Source organism: Phacochoerus africanus, chromosome 12 (assembly GCF_016906955.1).
Source record: "Phacochoerus africanus isolate WHEZ1 chromosome 12, ROS_Pafr_v1, whole genome shotgun sequence".
In the NCBI taxonomy this organism is placed as follows: domain Eukaryota; kingdom Metazoa; phylum Chordata; class Mammalia; order Artiodactyla; family Suidae; genus Phacochoerus; species Phacochoerus africanus.
In genome coordinates, this window is record NC_062555.1 from 55,753,678 (window position 1) to 55,768,890 (window position 15,213).

Here is a 15,213-nt window from a genome sequence, read left to right on the forward strand (position 1 = left end):
GTTCGCAGTGTTAGTTAAAGGCGTTTCATTCGCTGTGTTTGAGCTGTCTGCACAACGCTTGCTGGCTGATTTTTTTTCAAAGTTGATTTAATCCTGGCCCTTCATAAAATGTGTGTATCCATTAAAGCAAGAAGATTTTATTCATGTTCAAGAGAAGTCTCTGAAAAGGTGGCATAAAACTACAGGCATGGAAACAGTTCCAAATCAGGCAACGGAAAAACACAGATGCACAGGTTAAGTGCAAGATTCCAGAAGACATGCCATCCCCCCACCCCAAATAAGTTTATAATCCGATGCCAGAGTGAAGCATCAGAACCTGCCAAAATTTCCTCCTTGGCTGCCTTAACTGTTTAAATCATTCCTTTTCATTGCTTCTGACTAGGCTGAGGACAATAACGGAAATGCCCACCGACTGATGATTCTGGCAATTTTGTGAATTATCACATACAGTGCAAGGCTGAGCTGCATGCCTTTCTCCGTGGGGTTTATATTCACACTCCCACTCACGTTCAGCATCCACAACCCACTCATCACCCCTCCTGCCACCCCTTTCTTTCGTGTGACCGCTGCCGCAAGAATACATTGCGGCAGATTTAACTGTGGTGTGCTGATCGTTTTGCATTTTCAAAGACTAAAGGGAGGAATAACCTATTTAAGAAAACCATTTATATTGGCATAACTCTTTCCTTTTTTTTCTTCTCTTTCTTCCTTTTTGTTGCCCCCTGTAGGAAACTCAGTGGGACTAGTTTCAATCAGGATCATGCACTAGCAAAGAAAGGACTGGATTCCCCATAGAATTTTTGCCTGCGGCCCCCAGGCTGCAGGTTTTACTGGCTTTCTGGGAGGAAATGAGCTAGGTGTGATGAGATGACTAAGACAGTAACTGGCAAACATCTCAGACTCAGTGATCGGAGTTATCAGATTGGAAGTGTTTAAGGAGGCACGGTGTTCTGAAAAAATTCCCAAGGTTGCTCACTCAAAAAACATGGGAATTTTAGAAGATGTCTTAATGCAAAATTAAAAGTAATAAGAGTTCTCGTTGTGGCCCATCGGATTAAGAGCCTGATATAGTGTTCATGTTTGATCCCTGGCCCCACTCAGTGAGTTAAAGAACTGGCATTGCCGCAAGCTGCAGCACAGATGCGGCTCAGATCCACTGTTGCCATGGTGGTGGCATGGGCCTGCAGCTGCAGCTCTAATTAACCCCTAGCCCAGGAACTTCCATATGCTACAGGTGAGACCCTAAAAAGAAAAAAAAATTAAAAGCAATAGACATTAATGATGGCTCAGTCAAGGAGGCATTGCACATTATTAAGCAAAAAAATGGAGGGGATCTGTCAAAAAGTTTCATGAACTAGACGGAGTTCCCTGGTGGTCTAGCAGGTTAAGGATTTAGCATTGCCACTGCTCTAGTGAGGGTTCCATCCCTGGTATAGGAATTTCTGCTTGCCACGGACATAGGAGGGAAAAAAAAGGTGTAATGAACTAGAGAAAGAAAGGAGGTGGGAATTGTTGATTTGTTCCAAGACAATTTTTTTGATCATCTACTGCATACCAGTCTCCAGGTTACATACTGATCCTATAAAGATGAGTTAGTCTTTGTCTCTTAGCTTGTAGAACTAATCTTGGTCCATTAAAGTGTAAAGAAATTAGTTCTCGGAGTTCCTGTCGTGGCGCAGTGGTTAACGAATCCGACTAGGAACCATGAGGTTGCGGGTTCGGTCCCTGCCCTTGCTCAGTGGGTTAACGAGCCAGCGTTGCCGTGAGCTGTGGTGTAGGTTGCAGACGCAGCTCAGATCGCGCGTTGCTGTGGCTCTGGCGTAGGCCAGTGGCTACAGCTCCGATTTGACCCCTAGCCTGGGAACCTCCATATGCCGAGGGAGCGGCCCAAAGAAATAGCAAAAAGACAAAAAATAAATGAATGAAGTTAAAAAAAAAAAGAAAGAAAGAAATTAGTTCTCTTAGTTCTGAAAATGCTTCCGAAGTTGAGGGAGTCACTTTCTCCCCACTCAGGCTACTTCTTGTTTTGCGTGGCAGAGCCAGTCTTCCAAAAGGACCAAAGTTCCTGCTGTGGCACAGTGGAAAAGGAAATGAATCCGACTAGGAACCATGAGGCTTTCGGGTTCAATCCCTGGCCTCGCTAAGGATCTGGTGTTGCCATGAGCTGTGGTGTAGGTCTATGACATGGCTTGGATCTGGCGTTGCTGCGGCTGTGGCTTAGGCCAGCAGCTCTAGCTCTGATTCCTAGCCTGGGAACTTCTACATGCTGCGAGTGTGGCCCTGAAAAAGAGCAAGAAAAAAAAGAAGAAGCGGGGTTATTGCAGTATAAGACACTGGAAGATGATAGGAAAAACAATTAGAAATTCCAAGAAAAGGAAACAGGTTCTAAAAGGAAATATTATACTACTTGACTTTTTAGTGGGAAAAGTGCAAGAAGATAGAGTCATAACAAGATAACATTGGGGGATGGAGAAAGGAAATGAGGTAGAGTAAAAGAAGTAAATTCTCATCTATCATATAGTAGAGGAAATAGATGTGCATAAAATTGTTAATAGAAGTACAGGGGAGGGGAATATTCTAAATTAAAAGGGAATTAAAGATCTAGTGCCTGGTCTTCTATTGGACTAACCAGCTACCACAAAAGTCATTTGAAGGACAGCTAAAGAAATTTAAACATGTGCCAGGTTTATATGATATTAAGAAATCAGGGAGTTACCGTCATGGCTCAGTGGTTAACTAATCCGACTAGGAACCATGAGGTTGTGGGTTCGATCCCTGGCCTTGCTCAGTGGGTTAAGGATCTGGCGTTGCCATGAGCTGTGGTGTAGGTCGCAGATGTGACTCAGATCCCACATTGCTGTGGCTGTGGTGTAGGCTGGCAGCTATAGCTCCAATTCGATCCCTAGCCTGGGAACCTCCATATGCCACAGATGTGGCCCTAGATAGAAAAGACAAAAAAAAAAAAAGAAATTATTGTCACATACAGAGGTGTGGTAAACGTATGATGGAATTTTATTCAGCCATTTAAAAAAAGCAAGGAAATCCAGCCATTTTCAACAACATGGATGGACCTTGAAGGCATTATGCTAAGTGAAATAAGTCAGAGAAAAACAAATCCTGTATGCTCTCATCTATAAGTGGAATCTAAAAACAAAACCAAACTCATAAAAGAAGATATCAAATGTGTGGTTACCAGAGGCAGGGAGTGGGAGGCTGGGGAATGAGAGGAAGCTGGTCAAAATATACAAACTTCCAGTTATAAGACAAATAAGTACTAAGGATGTAGTATACAACACGATAAACATAGTTAACGCTCCTGAGTGATATATATATGTATGAGTTATTAAAAGAGTAAATCCTCAGAGTTCTCATCACAAGGAAAATTTTTTTCTTTTAATCACATCGACATGAGGTAGTGAATGCTGACTAAACTTACTACAGTATTACAGTAATAATTTCACAGTATATCTAAGTTAAACCATCATGCAGTACATCTTTAACACAGTGGTGTATGTCAATCATATGTCAGTAAAACTGGAAAAGTAAAAAAAAAATAAATGGTTGCCAGTTTTGTTCGATGCACTAATATTTTGGCTATGCGTAATATAAAACGTCATGATAACTTAGCATAAAGTATATAAGCATTTTAAAATACTTTTTAACAGAAACATCAACATCTAGAAAATCTTCAGACTTTTCTATTAGATTATAAACATGTTTGCATTACCTTGGCTTTAAAAATGTGTTTCATTAATTTTGACATTATACCTCTAGCTTTGTACATAGCCAAATTCCACTTCCCAGCCCCCACTGTATCTTGTAGTTGAAGTTCATCTTTTCAAGGCTGGCTCTCATTTTGCAAGGTTCTGAACTTTCAAAAAACAGATGTAACTCTGTCCAGTGCCCTTTATTTAATTAGGCAGGCATGCAGACTAACAGTTTCAAAAGGTTTCTCATTATAAGAGTGAAACAAAAAGGGATTGTGAAGTAGGACATTAAATTAACCAAGTATTCCCTCCTAGTATTCTGGTTGGTTGATAGGCATGGTTAGTAAGCCTCAATCGAACTAGAAATGCACATCCTAACTCGCTGTGGTGGGTTGATGGTTCGGAATGTAGCAAACGTGCTCGGAGGACCAAGGGGACCTCTCTGTGAGTGGGGCCCACAGGAGATACCGTAGGCATAACCTATTTTAAAAACAGACACAATAGGGATTTCCCTTCATGGCTCAGCGGTTAATAAACCCAACTAGGATCCATGAGGATGTAGGTTTGATCCCTGGCCTCTCTCAGTGGGTTAAGGATCAAATGTTGCTGTGGCTGTGGTGTAGGTCAGTGACTGTAGCTCCAATTCGAGCCCTAGCCTGGGAACTGCCATATGCCGAAGTGTGGCTCATAAAAAAAAAGACAATAATCATTTATTTTAATGATAGAATTAAGATTCTTTGATGGAGTTAATGAATAAAAATGCTGTACTTATGAGGAAGAATGTTTCCAGAAGATGTTTCCACCTAAGAATGCATTTGACACATAAGGTAGAATGCTACAAATTTAACAGTTTTGGTGGGTTGGTTAACGTTTTCATTGCTTAAATCTCTTTTCCATTAGACATAAGTAAGAAACCCAAGGTGTAAGGTTTGATAGAATTTTTAAAATATTACATGAATCATAGGGATAAATGAAAAGGTAGCTAAAAGAAAGACACTATTGGAGCTCTCTTGTGGCGCAGCAAGTTAAAGATCCGGCGTTGTCACTGCAGCAACTCAGGTCACTTCTGTGGCATGGCTTCGATCCCTGGCCTGTCAATTTCTGCGTGCCGTGGGCAAGGCCAAAAAAAAAAAAAAAAAGGGAAAAAAGACACCATTACATGAAGGAGAATATCCAGAGCATCTTTTTAATGGGAATGACATATTAACATAGTGATATTATAATATGATGGGGTGGTATTGACCTGTAACTACTAATCCATTTAATTGATTGACTCGAGGTCATGAATAAGTGTAATTATTGAGCGTCTGTTTGTACTAGGGACTGAGAATAGGATCGTAAGGGAGAAAAACATGATTCCCACCCACATGGAGTTTCTAGTCTAGAGGGGAAGATAGGTATCACTCAAGAAGTTACAATGAAACATAGCGTTCCTGGGGGGAAAGTGGAGGGAAACCTTGAAAGCACAGGGCGAGGGATATGACCAGGTCACTAAAAATATAAAGCAGGCACCCTCCCTTCCTCGGGGTTGAAAATCCAAGAGTAAGTAGAGAATCTCTGACGATTGTGGTGGCTACACTGGAATAGGGCTGTCCCAGCTGACTACAGGATCCTTGCACAGAGCGCTGTCTCTGTTAGTGATGCTGTTTCTGTCAGGTTGTTTACTTGGTGGACTCTTAGTGCGCTTTGTGTCCCAGAGAATGCTGGGTCGGGAGACGGAAGGATTGCGGTCGGATGCCTTTATGGATTGCTCTTCAGACAGGTAGAGGGTCTAAAGTAAGCCTGCCCCTAACCTGAACGTACACACCCATATTGCAGCACTAAGTAATTCCAGAAAGACTGTCAAAGTGAATCTGGAAGTCCAAGATTATCTCCAAGCACTGGGGTGAAATGGATGGCGGACGACCAGCTAAGCTAATTGTGAAATTCTAACTGTAGGCAAAATGTGTGTTTATCTTAAGAGCCAGGGTTTGCATCATATTCTGAATAATTGTTTGTTTGTTTTAATTTCAGAATGTCCTCATTGTTGAGGTAAGCTTTCTTTCTCCATATCTGGAAATTGAAAAAAATCTAACAGTGAGTTTTGAAGTATAGAACTTATTGTCAAATTGGCTGAGGATTTGATTTACGGAATTCCCACTATGTGCAGGGCTCCACGTTTATACAAGAGGGGTCCACTAGAATGCGGCTTGGAATAACTTAATATGAAAGCTGTGTAATAACAGTCACATGGTACTTTATCCTATTTTATATCAAATGCCGCACATGTCTCTTGGTTCTTATACCTTTCTGCGAATCAGGCATTTTTACAAAAGAGGAAACAAGCCCATCGAACCAGATTTTTTAAGTAGTAAAACCAAAGTTAGAACTCTCTTTACCCTCATTAATTCAGTGTTCTTGCCAATGACCTCTAATGACCTGGAACATCCCTTCAACATCCAAATCATAACTAGAATCCATTTTCAAATGGTTATCCAGGGAGTTCCCTGGTGACCTAAGGATCTGGCATTGTCACTGCTGTGGCTCCATTCACTGCTGTGGTGCAGGTTCGATGCCTGGCCCAGGAACTTCCACATGCTGCAGGCATAACCAGAAGAAAAAAGAAAAAGGAAAATAAAAGTCTGTTCTTGTTTAAAAATAAAATAAAATGGTGATCCAGGGGAAAGCTGTAATTTAACTTTATTTGGTTTTCTGTTTTAAAAAATAAAAAGAAGACAAAGGAAAGAGAAAGAAGGGGTCCTGTGGCACAGCACGCCTGTCTTATCAGCTGGCAGAAATTCAGGGGAGCCGTTTTCCAGTTTTGTTACAGTTGCCTATGTGGGCCATATGTACCTGCAGTGCTTCTGGCTCAGACAGAACGGGGGAAGTAGACCCTCTAGCCAGATGAATTGCCCAACCCGGGCTAAATTCAGACCTGTTGTTTTGGTAATCAGATCCTGGCAGCTGATTTCTGTCCTAAGGACAATGCATTTCGGCCGCCCATTCTGCCCTAATTGTGCAGCAGCTCATCAGTGGGGATGAGCGTCAGCTCTCGGCAGCCCCGAGCCCTCAGAACTCACAGGCTGTCAGCAGCTGCTGTCCAGACACATCTCACTTCCCAGCCGTGGAGCCCCTATTAAGTGGGGAGGGCAAGGGGAGGCGTTTATCCATTCAGCATATTCAGATGTACATCCCATGTCCATGAAAATTCATGGGTCCTGTGTCGTGTTACATAACCTCGGGGCCAAATTCAGTCCTTGAATGTGCATGCACAAGCCCAAATGCACTCAATGAAGAGCCCCACATGCTCTCCAAAGGCTGCAATTAGCCTTTCCACGCAGCTCAAGGATTCCGGGGGAAGGAGTCACCACAGTCTTTCCCCAAACCGAGCTTCCAGAAGGAAGCACCTGTCTAAAAATTAGAACCAGCTCTGCCTCTTACTTTGACTCCAATTTGACAACAATTCTAATGATGATGTATTATTAATAAGGGCTAGAATCATCTGTCTGGATGAAAAGCCTTTTCACGCAGCCCACGTGCACTAAGAGTTGAATTTGTCTGTCCTCTTTGCAAAGGATGTTGTTGGAACTGGGAGGACCATGAAAGCGTTGCTCAGTAGCATAGAGAAATACAAGCCCAACATGATTAAGGTGGCCAGGTGAGTAAGACATTCACGTCGTCCTTGTTTCTGTCTTTCCAAACCAGCTCAGGAGGGATGCTCTTTCCAAAGAGGGCAGTTGATTCCAAAGCAGTGACCCTTTGCCCGGGAATGTTATGATTCGACCACACTGAACAAACAGCCCTTTGACGGCTAGGCTGAGAGAGAGGAAAAGGGAAGAGGACATGCTTTGCTGTGCGGCTGAGCCCCGCTTTCCTAGCCTCCATTAGCTGTTTCCAGGAGCAGCTGGCTGAGCCCCAGGGCCAGTGCCGTCTCCCTCTTCCTTTTACCCAGGATCTCCCTGATGGGGGGCCGCAAGAGGGAATTTGAGGGCTGTGCTGCTGCCCTCATGCCACATGCTCGAGGGAAAGATGCATCTTTCAAATGTATATTCTAATGCTGTTCAATTCTTTTTTTGATTTTGAGAATGATTGAATGTGTTAAGTTCACCATACAACTATATCCTACTGTCATTATTTTTCAATGTAAAGAAAAAAATTAATGATGTTGAATTCTATTTGCAGTTCACAAACATTTTATCCGGATCACTAAAGCTTTTTTTTTTTTCCCCTAATGATAGTTTGTTGGTGAAGAGAACACCTAGAAGTGATGGCTTTAGACCTGACTGTAAGTGCATTTTGGTTTTGTTGTTGTTGTTGGGGGGAGTTGGGTTTTTTTTGTTTGGTTGGTTGGTTTTTGGTTTTTGTTAATTGGTTGCTGGCTGGTGGTATTGTTTTGTGTTTAAGAATTTTTGGTTTCCTAGTTGGTCAAACTCCGTGCAAAACGGAAGCTATAAAGATTTGATGGTCCCATAAATGCTCCAGCAATGGAACCCTCTACAGCCAGGCATTTTCATTTTCAAATTTGCATCTTTGGAGTTCCCTGGAAGCTGAGAGGTTAAGAGTACGGCACTGCCACTGCTGTGGTTCAGGTTACTGTTGTGGCATGGGTCCGATCCCTGGCCTGGGAACTTCCACATGCCATGAGTGCGGCCAAATAATAATAATAATAATGGCATCTTTCCCAGGAACTCTGCTGTGTATATTGGATGTTTTTATTTTTAGGTTTTCCATAGCACCGTCATTCCAAAAAACTCAGCTAAATCGGCTTCAGGGGAATAGGGAGAGACTTGACTCCCCCTGGACCCACTCATGCACAGGATTCCTGTCTTGGCCTCTGTGCCTACCAGTTGGACACAGAGAGACACTGTGGAGGTTGAGAGGGGTTCTCCTACTACCTCCAGGACTGAGAGCAGACCACGCACAGTGCTGAGCTTCAGCAAGCCTGAATTTCAGCGCCCAGAAGGGGAACTCCCAGGTGCCTCTGCACCACCTCCAAACAGAAGTTCAGTAACACAGAGAATTAGCAGAGCGAGTATCTCTAGGTCCCATCTTCACACTTGAGTTCAGGCGTGTGTTCTAAAGGACTTTCCTTATCTCAGGCATTTTCCTACCTCCTCCCCATGATATGAATAGCTCGAATGCCAGAAAGAATAAATAAGCTGCTCGATTATTTATTATTCTAACACTAGAGGCGATTTTTTTTTTCCAGCTTGTATAGGCAAACTTCAGCTTGATTTTTTTTTTTTTTTTTTTGTGACTTACATTTGCACAAAAGCCTTTGGGATAATTTGGCTACAGTTCTCATCAGCAAGCTGAACAAACATTAGAATGAGAAGCATGCTATGGATGGGTCGTGTGCCGTTGACATTAGAACCAGTGATTCTTTCTTCTAAAAACAAGTTTCATTCCTAGGTGGGATGTATTAAATCTAGACTGTGTCAGGTCTGGCCAAATAGACCCAATTGCATGTTCCTGTCCAATTACTGGCTTGGGGAATATAATCTGGATATAGTTAGGTTGGACAAGTTTGAAAAACAGAAACCTTCTAAGGAAATCATGTAAAATTTCCTACAGTACGTAAGATACTATAGAGATAAGATTTCAAATCAAGTTGAAAGACATCACTTCAGACATACCCCACTAGTTACAAATTTCTTGTGTCATAGCAACAGCATAAATAAAATAATAGCAGCTAACCCTAGTAAGAGAATTAAAAAAAATTTTTTTTAACTGACATATACTTTCTTTGCAATGTCATGTTAGTTTTAGGTATACAGTGCAGTGGTTCAGTTTTATATATAAATGTATTTTCTTTTTCAGATTATTTTCTTTTATGGGTTATTACAAAATATTGGGTATAGTTCCCTGTGCTATACAATTTGTCCTTGTTGGTTATCTATTTTATATACAGTGGTATGTATACGTTAATCCCAACCTCCTAATTTACCCCCCCTTCCCTATGGTAACCCTAAGCTTGTTCTCTATGTCTGTGATCTCTTTATTGTTTTGAGTTACCACATGACCCAGCAATCCCACTCTTGGCCCTATATCTGGAGAAAATTATAATTTGAAAAGATATGTGCACCCCTATGTTCATAGCAGCACTATTCACAATAACCAAGACATGGAGGCACCCTAAATGTCCATCAACAGAGGAATGGATAAAAGGATGTGTGTATATATGTACACATATACACACAGTGGAATATTACTCAGCTGCCAAAAAATGAAATGCTATTTGCAGCAACATGGACGGAATTAGAAATTATCATACTAAGTGAAGCCCAAGCCAGACAAAGACAAATAGCATATGACATCATTTATATGTGGGATCTAAAAAAAAAAAAAGTACAAATGAACTTACTTACAGGAGTTCCCATCATGGTGCAGCAGAAACGAATCCAACTAGGAACCATGAGGTTTTGGGTTCAATCCCTGGCCTCACTCAGGGGATTAAGGATCTGGTGTTGTTGTGAGCTGCGGTGTAGGTCGCAGATGTGGCTCGGATCTGGCGTGGCTGTGTCTGTGGTGTAGGCCAGCAGATACAGCTCCGATTGGACCCCTAGCCTCGAAACCTCCATATGCCAGGGGTGTGGCCCTAAAAAGAAAAAAAACAACAACAGAGTCTCACAAACATAGAGATTATGATGTACTTGACTCTGTTCTAAAAGCTACATGGAGATGAACACATTTAATCCTCACAACATTCCTCTAAAGTAGGTGCTGTGTGGTGCCTGATTTAAAGATGAGGATGTTGAACCCAATCAGGTTAAAGAGTTTGCCAAGTGCAGCGTCAGCTCGTAACCCCGGCAGTCCGGTTACAATCACGGCTCTTATTCTTGTGCTACATCTATAAGGAATATCTGCAATTACGAATATAAATGTAGAAACTGCACCTGTTTACCAGCTAGAGATCAGTCACAGTAGTTCCTGACTATTCTGTCCTATTGCTCCATTGTCCTTTTATGCCATGACAGCTCTGAAGGTTTTACCTTCTGAGCTTTTCCCAGTCTGAGTTGTCAAGCCTGTAGTAGGGATTGCATTGCATTGGAAAGTCATTGTTATCCCTCCAACCAGGGTGTCCTGGGATTTGCTGATATTCTTTTAGCTTGCTCAGAATCTCTGTTTTGTCTTTCTTCCTGGATTTCTGAGGCTTTGTACTTTTTGGTCTTTTCTCATAATTGACTTTTCCCTTTATGCTCAATGACGCCTTTCATATGCTCTGACATCTTTTTTTCTGTTCTGCTTCTCCTCTTTGATTATTTTTCTCAAGAAACTTGGAATCTAGAGGGATCAAATGGGCTTCCTAACAGTGACCCATAATGCAATCCTTAGAAAAATAAATCCCACCCCTCTAACACTTTCTGCAAGTAGGATCCAGTTGGTTTCATCCTGGGTCAGAAGGATCAAAGTGGTGGCGAAGAGTCACCACGGAGATAACTTACTCTGGGCTGTAAATCTACTGACTCTGCCAAAGTACCATTTCATCCACCTCTCATCCGTAATACTGTAATAAACAAACATAAGATTCCCTAGAACTGGGAAAAATTTGAAAAGTCACTGGGCTATGGGCATATTTATTCAGTTTCAAGACCTGAAGAAGAAGAGCTATTGTATGTACCTTAAGAATCCTTTTCAATAAAAATCATCTTCCTTTCAATATATCCATCCTTAGCTTAACCTAGGTACTTCGTACTGCATTTCAGTCCATTTACGCTCATTCTGTCCTCAGTGGAGACAGAGAGCCAATTAACATCATCTGCATTGTGGACTCAAAGACTAGCATTAGAATAACCCTTAGCATTGTTTTCCTCGAGGGGAACAGTGCCATTTCCTTTCATCTTGTCTCCCAGTTTTTGCTTTCCAGCCCTTTAGCCAACCAAGGACACTAAGTACAACGGGAGGACAACTTCCTAGTGCAACAGCCTGTGCCTCTCTTCACATATTACAGTATCAGAATACCTTCTGTTTGAACTGCACTTCATGCTTTGCAAAGTGTTTCCTTTGGCATGATATCATTGGATACTGCTTGCTTTGGAACAACAAGGCTACATGCCTGACTCATGCATACTTCTTGTTATCCACTGGGCTGCCTGAGCCCTTTTTCAGCTCTCTAAAAGAGGAGGACAGTCGTCTTTCACTGTATGTTTGCTTGTTTGTCCTGCCTCCCTGAGTAGTCACTCCAGTTCAGGTCTTATTGGGCTCATCGTATGCATTGCTGCTCACTTTTTCCACTTATTTCTGCCTAACGGAAGGTCCTCACAGGTTGACTGCCAGCAATAACATATGGTAGGCTTTATACTTATTTAAATTGTGTTCCTTTTTTTCCCCTCTCTCTCTCTGCTCAGATGCTGGATTTGAGATTCCAAACTTATTTGTTGTGGGTTATGCCTTAGATTACAATGAATACTTCAGAGATCTGAATGTAAGTCTTGCATGCAAATCCCTAGTCCCCTTTTTACAAGAACTTAAGAGTGGTATCAGTTTAACACATTTTTGAAATAGTTGTAATGATGGCTGCCGTTTATGGTGTATCTTCTGTGTCGGGAACATTCTAGGCACTTGGCATTCGTAATCCCAGTGAATCCCAGTGAATCCCCAAGGTAGGTGTAGCATGGTGGAAGCAATTATGATTATCTCTCTTTTGTACTCAGGAAATAAGGATGTTTAAAGCAGAACCATAGCTTGTTAGTGATTTTTTTCTCCACAGTCATCGACTGTGTCTCCACCCCACTAGAATAATAGTCGATATTCTATAAACTACTTTGTGTCAGTGCTTGAAATTTAGAAGATATCAATTACAGCAGCATGTGGCTCATGACTACTCCCCACTTTTGGAGAAATGATTTTAAACACGTAGACGTGGGCCCCCCGGTGTGTGACCCTGGCTGCTGATGAAGGACCCAGAGGTAGACGTCTTACCCAAAGTGCATGGACCCAGCAGTCTCTCCCTCTCTCCCCTAGGAATTAGACACTTAAACGAAAAGCCGCAGAGACCAAGGGATTTGGGCGTTAAGCCATGGGCTGAGGTCTGGAGCGCCCCCCAACCCCGTTCCTGCTTTCCAGTTGCTTCATTGCTCTGCTCTTCCTCTGCCTCTGTGAGCTCTTCCAGTCTCTTACCAACAACACCCCACTTCCTTTGCTGACAGTAACCTGACACCATTTCTGTTGCTTGCCATCAGAATATTTCTGACACGTTTCCTCCTACCCAAAAGGGCTCAGAGGAGAGTCAGCACTGTGATTACCGTGGCTGGTGGTCCACTCATTGCAGGAGTTGTAATTTCACTGGTAGGAGACGTATGTCTCCGTCACTGCTAACTGTAATCTCCCACCCTCAGCATTTCTGGTTGTTACAGACCTACAGAGTCAGATTCAGAAAAGAGCTCAAAACCAAAACAGTGAGGAAATCTTTGCCAAGCATTTTAACGGGTCTCTTGAGATTTTACATATGTGTGCATGTATGCCTATATTGCATGTGTATGTATATGCATATACATATAGGTATGTATACACACATATAGATACGTATGTATTTAAATGAACAATAGTCAAGTACAAGATAACATTGTGTTCTCTTACTGCATCCCATTTTCTGCACCTCATATTGTGTTAAGAAATTGATGCATTTAAATCCTTTATTGTTTCAGCACATATGTGTGATCAATGAACACGGCAAAGAAAAGTATCGAGTCTAAAGAAGTAAATTTTCGCCATCGAATCGACAGATAACATTCCTACTTAACGACTACACTCAGGAAGCCAGCATGTAAAGTTTGTCTCCCAGGCATCTTCACTCAGCAGGATTTAAAAGAACAAAAAAATTTAATGAGCAGGCTTTATTTTCTGAGATTATAACGTAAAGAGTCCCAAAGGTTCTTCAGGAAAAGAAAGCAATGCTTTTATTTGCCTTGTTTCAAATTAAACACTCCACCTTGTGACTCATAAGTTCCATCTACCTTCACACCCCTGAGATATACTTTCTTTTGTTTTGATAAAGTCATTATGGGTGATTACTATACCCCCACCTACTAACTCAAATAGTTTTCACTTAACTATTTTTTTTAAATACTCTACTTTACAATCTTGAAACCTAGAAGCCTTTTATGTGAACCTCTGAGCCCATACGCTAGAAATGCAACTAGATTCCCATACTAGTAAAGGAGGGAAAGGACAATTTAATATAAATTTCTGTTTGCGCACTTCTGACAGGCCGTTATTATCTGCTTTGACAAAGCCTCTCTGAACAGCCGCGTACAGTGAATCTTAATGATGTTATGAAATAGGCCTTTGCCAGTGCTCTTGATCGGAGCTTCCGGTACGTGATAAGGGTATGTCATGTATGCATGGATGTTCTCAACTGTGTTTAATACTCTGAATTTTAATTAGAAAAAATACAATGGCAGAAAGCTCTGGTTTCTAAGGGGCATCCTTTAACTCACGTGGGACATGAGCAAAATTGTGGGGCAGGGGAGAAGTGTTTTCAATGCTCGAAACTAAGCACGTATAAATTTTTCCTGTGTTTCCATCAGAGGGCAGGACATTTTTCTGTATTATCCTAAACATGAGCACAGAAGTTGAATCATTTCTTTAAAGTGGCCTTGTGAGACTTGATCCCACAATCCAAGGCACCGTAGAAGACTTGGATACTTAAAGTTTTTTCTGAGTAACATTTTTTTCTCCATTTCCACTGTTTCATGAGATGTTTTCTAATTTATGGGGATTTTAATTGAAAATAAACTTGAGTGCCAATGGAGCCGGGTTTTTTTCCTCACTTCCTAAAAGGAGCAAATGCAAAGTAAATAACTAAGCAGACTTTGTTTGGTTCTGAACCATATGTGGTATATTGTTATCAAGTTCCAGCTTCCTTTAAACTAATAAAGAATAAGAACACTTGTTACGTTTCATAACTGCTTACTGTTTTTCTTCCGCCGTCATATTTTTTATATACTTTCCGCCATTAAAATGTGTGTGAGCCAGTAGCTTAAATATACTGCTGCATACATCTTCCCTGTGGCTTTATTTTTGTTAACCTGGAAAATATCCAGTATATGCACCAGTATAAGCAAATGATTAAGCCAGGCTTGATATGCTGCTTGCTGCTTTTTTTTTTTTTTTTCCCCTTCTTAAGCTTATTTGTAAGAAGAAGGAATTTTATTTGTAAAGGAAGATTTTCCTGCATATCTTTGTTCTAGTCAGAGAAGAAAATAAACCACACCCAGATATCCCAAGGGGCAAAGCAGCAAAGGGAATTTCTTCTAGCTTCGTTCCGCAGAAACATTGTTATCCAAGTTATAGGTTGATAATTCCAACTGGCCAGTTTCTTGAACTATCAAAATTAATGTTCTAAATATAATTTTTCACCCTGCCACATTTATAGCAGAGGACCTAGAAAAATCCAAACACATTTGATTTTAAATATAAACTTAGCCACAACGTATATAGTATTAAAGTATTTTCTTTAAAATGTTGCAATTTAGTAAACATCATTTTTGAGGACTGTAGCTTGATTCTAGTTAGAAAGGAAATT

The 15,213-nt window shown here is 41.3% G+C and overlaps 1 protein-coding gene across 2 annotated transcripts in view; it reads left to right on the forward strand.

Annotated features, from left to right (window-relative positions):
• The window catches only part of PRTFDC1 (phosphoribosyl transferase domain containing 1), a 95,995-nt gene extending 81,405 nt beyond the window's left edge, over nt 1-14,590 (forward strand). Inside the window, exons 6-10 of one of the 2 annotated variants that reach the window (XM_047754508.1) lie at nt 5,721-5,738; nt 7,262-7,344; nt 7,925-7,971; nt 12,035-12,111; nt 13,334-14,590. In XM_047754508.1, the coding sequence (XP_047610464.1) occupies nt 5,721-5,738; nt 7,262-7,344; nt 7,925-7,971; nt 12,035-12,111; nt 13,334-13,381 (273 nt within the window). In that variant the 3' untranslated portion in view covers nt 13,382-14,590. The remainder of the gene's footprint in view (nt 1-5,720; nt 5,739-7,261; nt 7,345-7,924; nt 7,972-12,034; nt 12,112-13,333) is intronic. The other variant, XM_047754507.1, reaches the window with a different exon arrangement.
• Nucleotides 14,591-15,213: the final 623 nt, after the last annotated feature.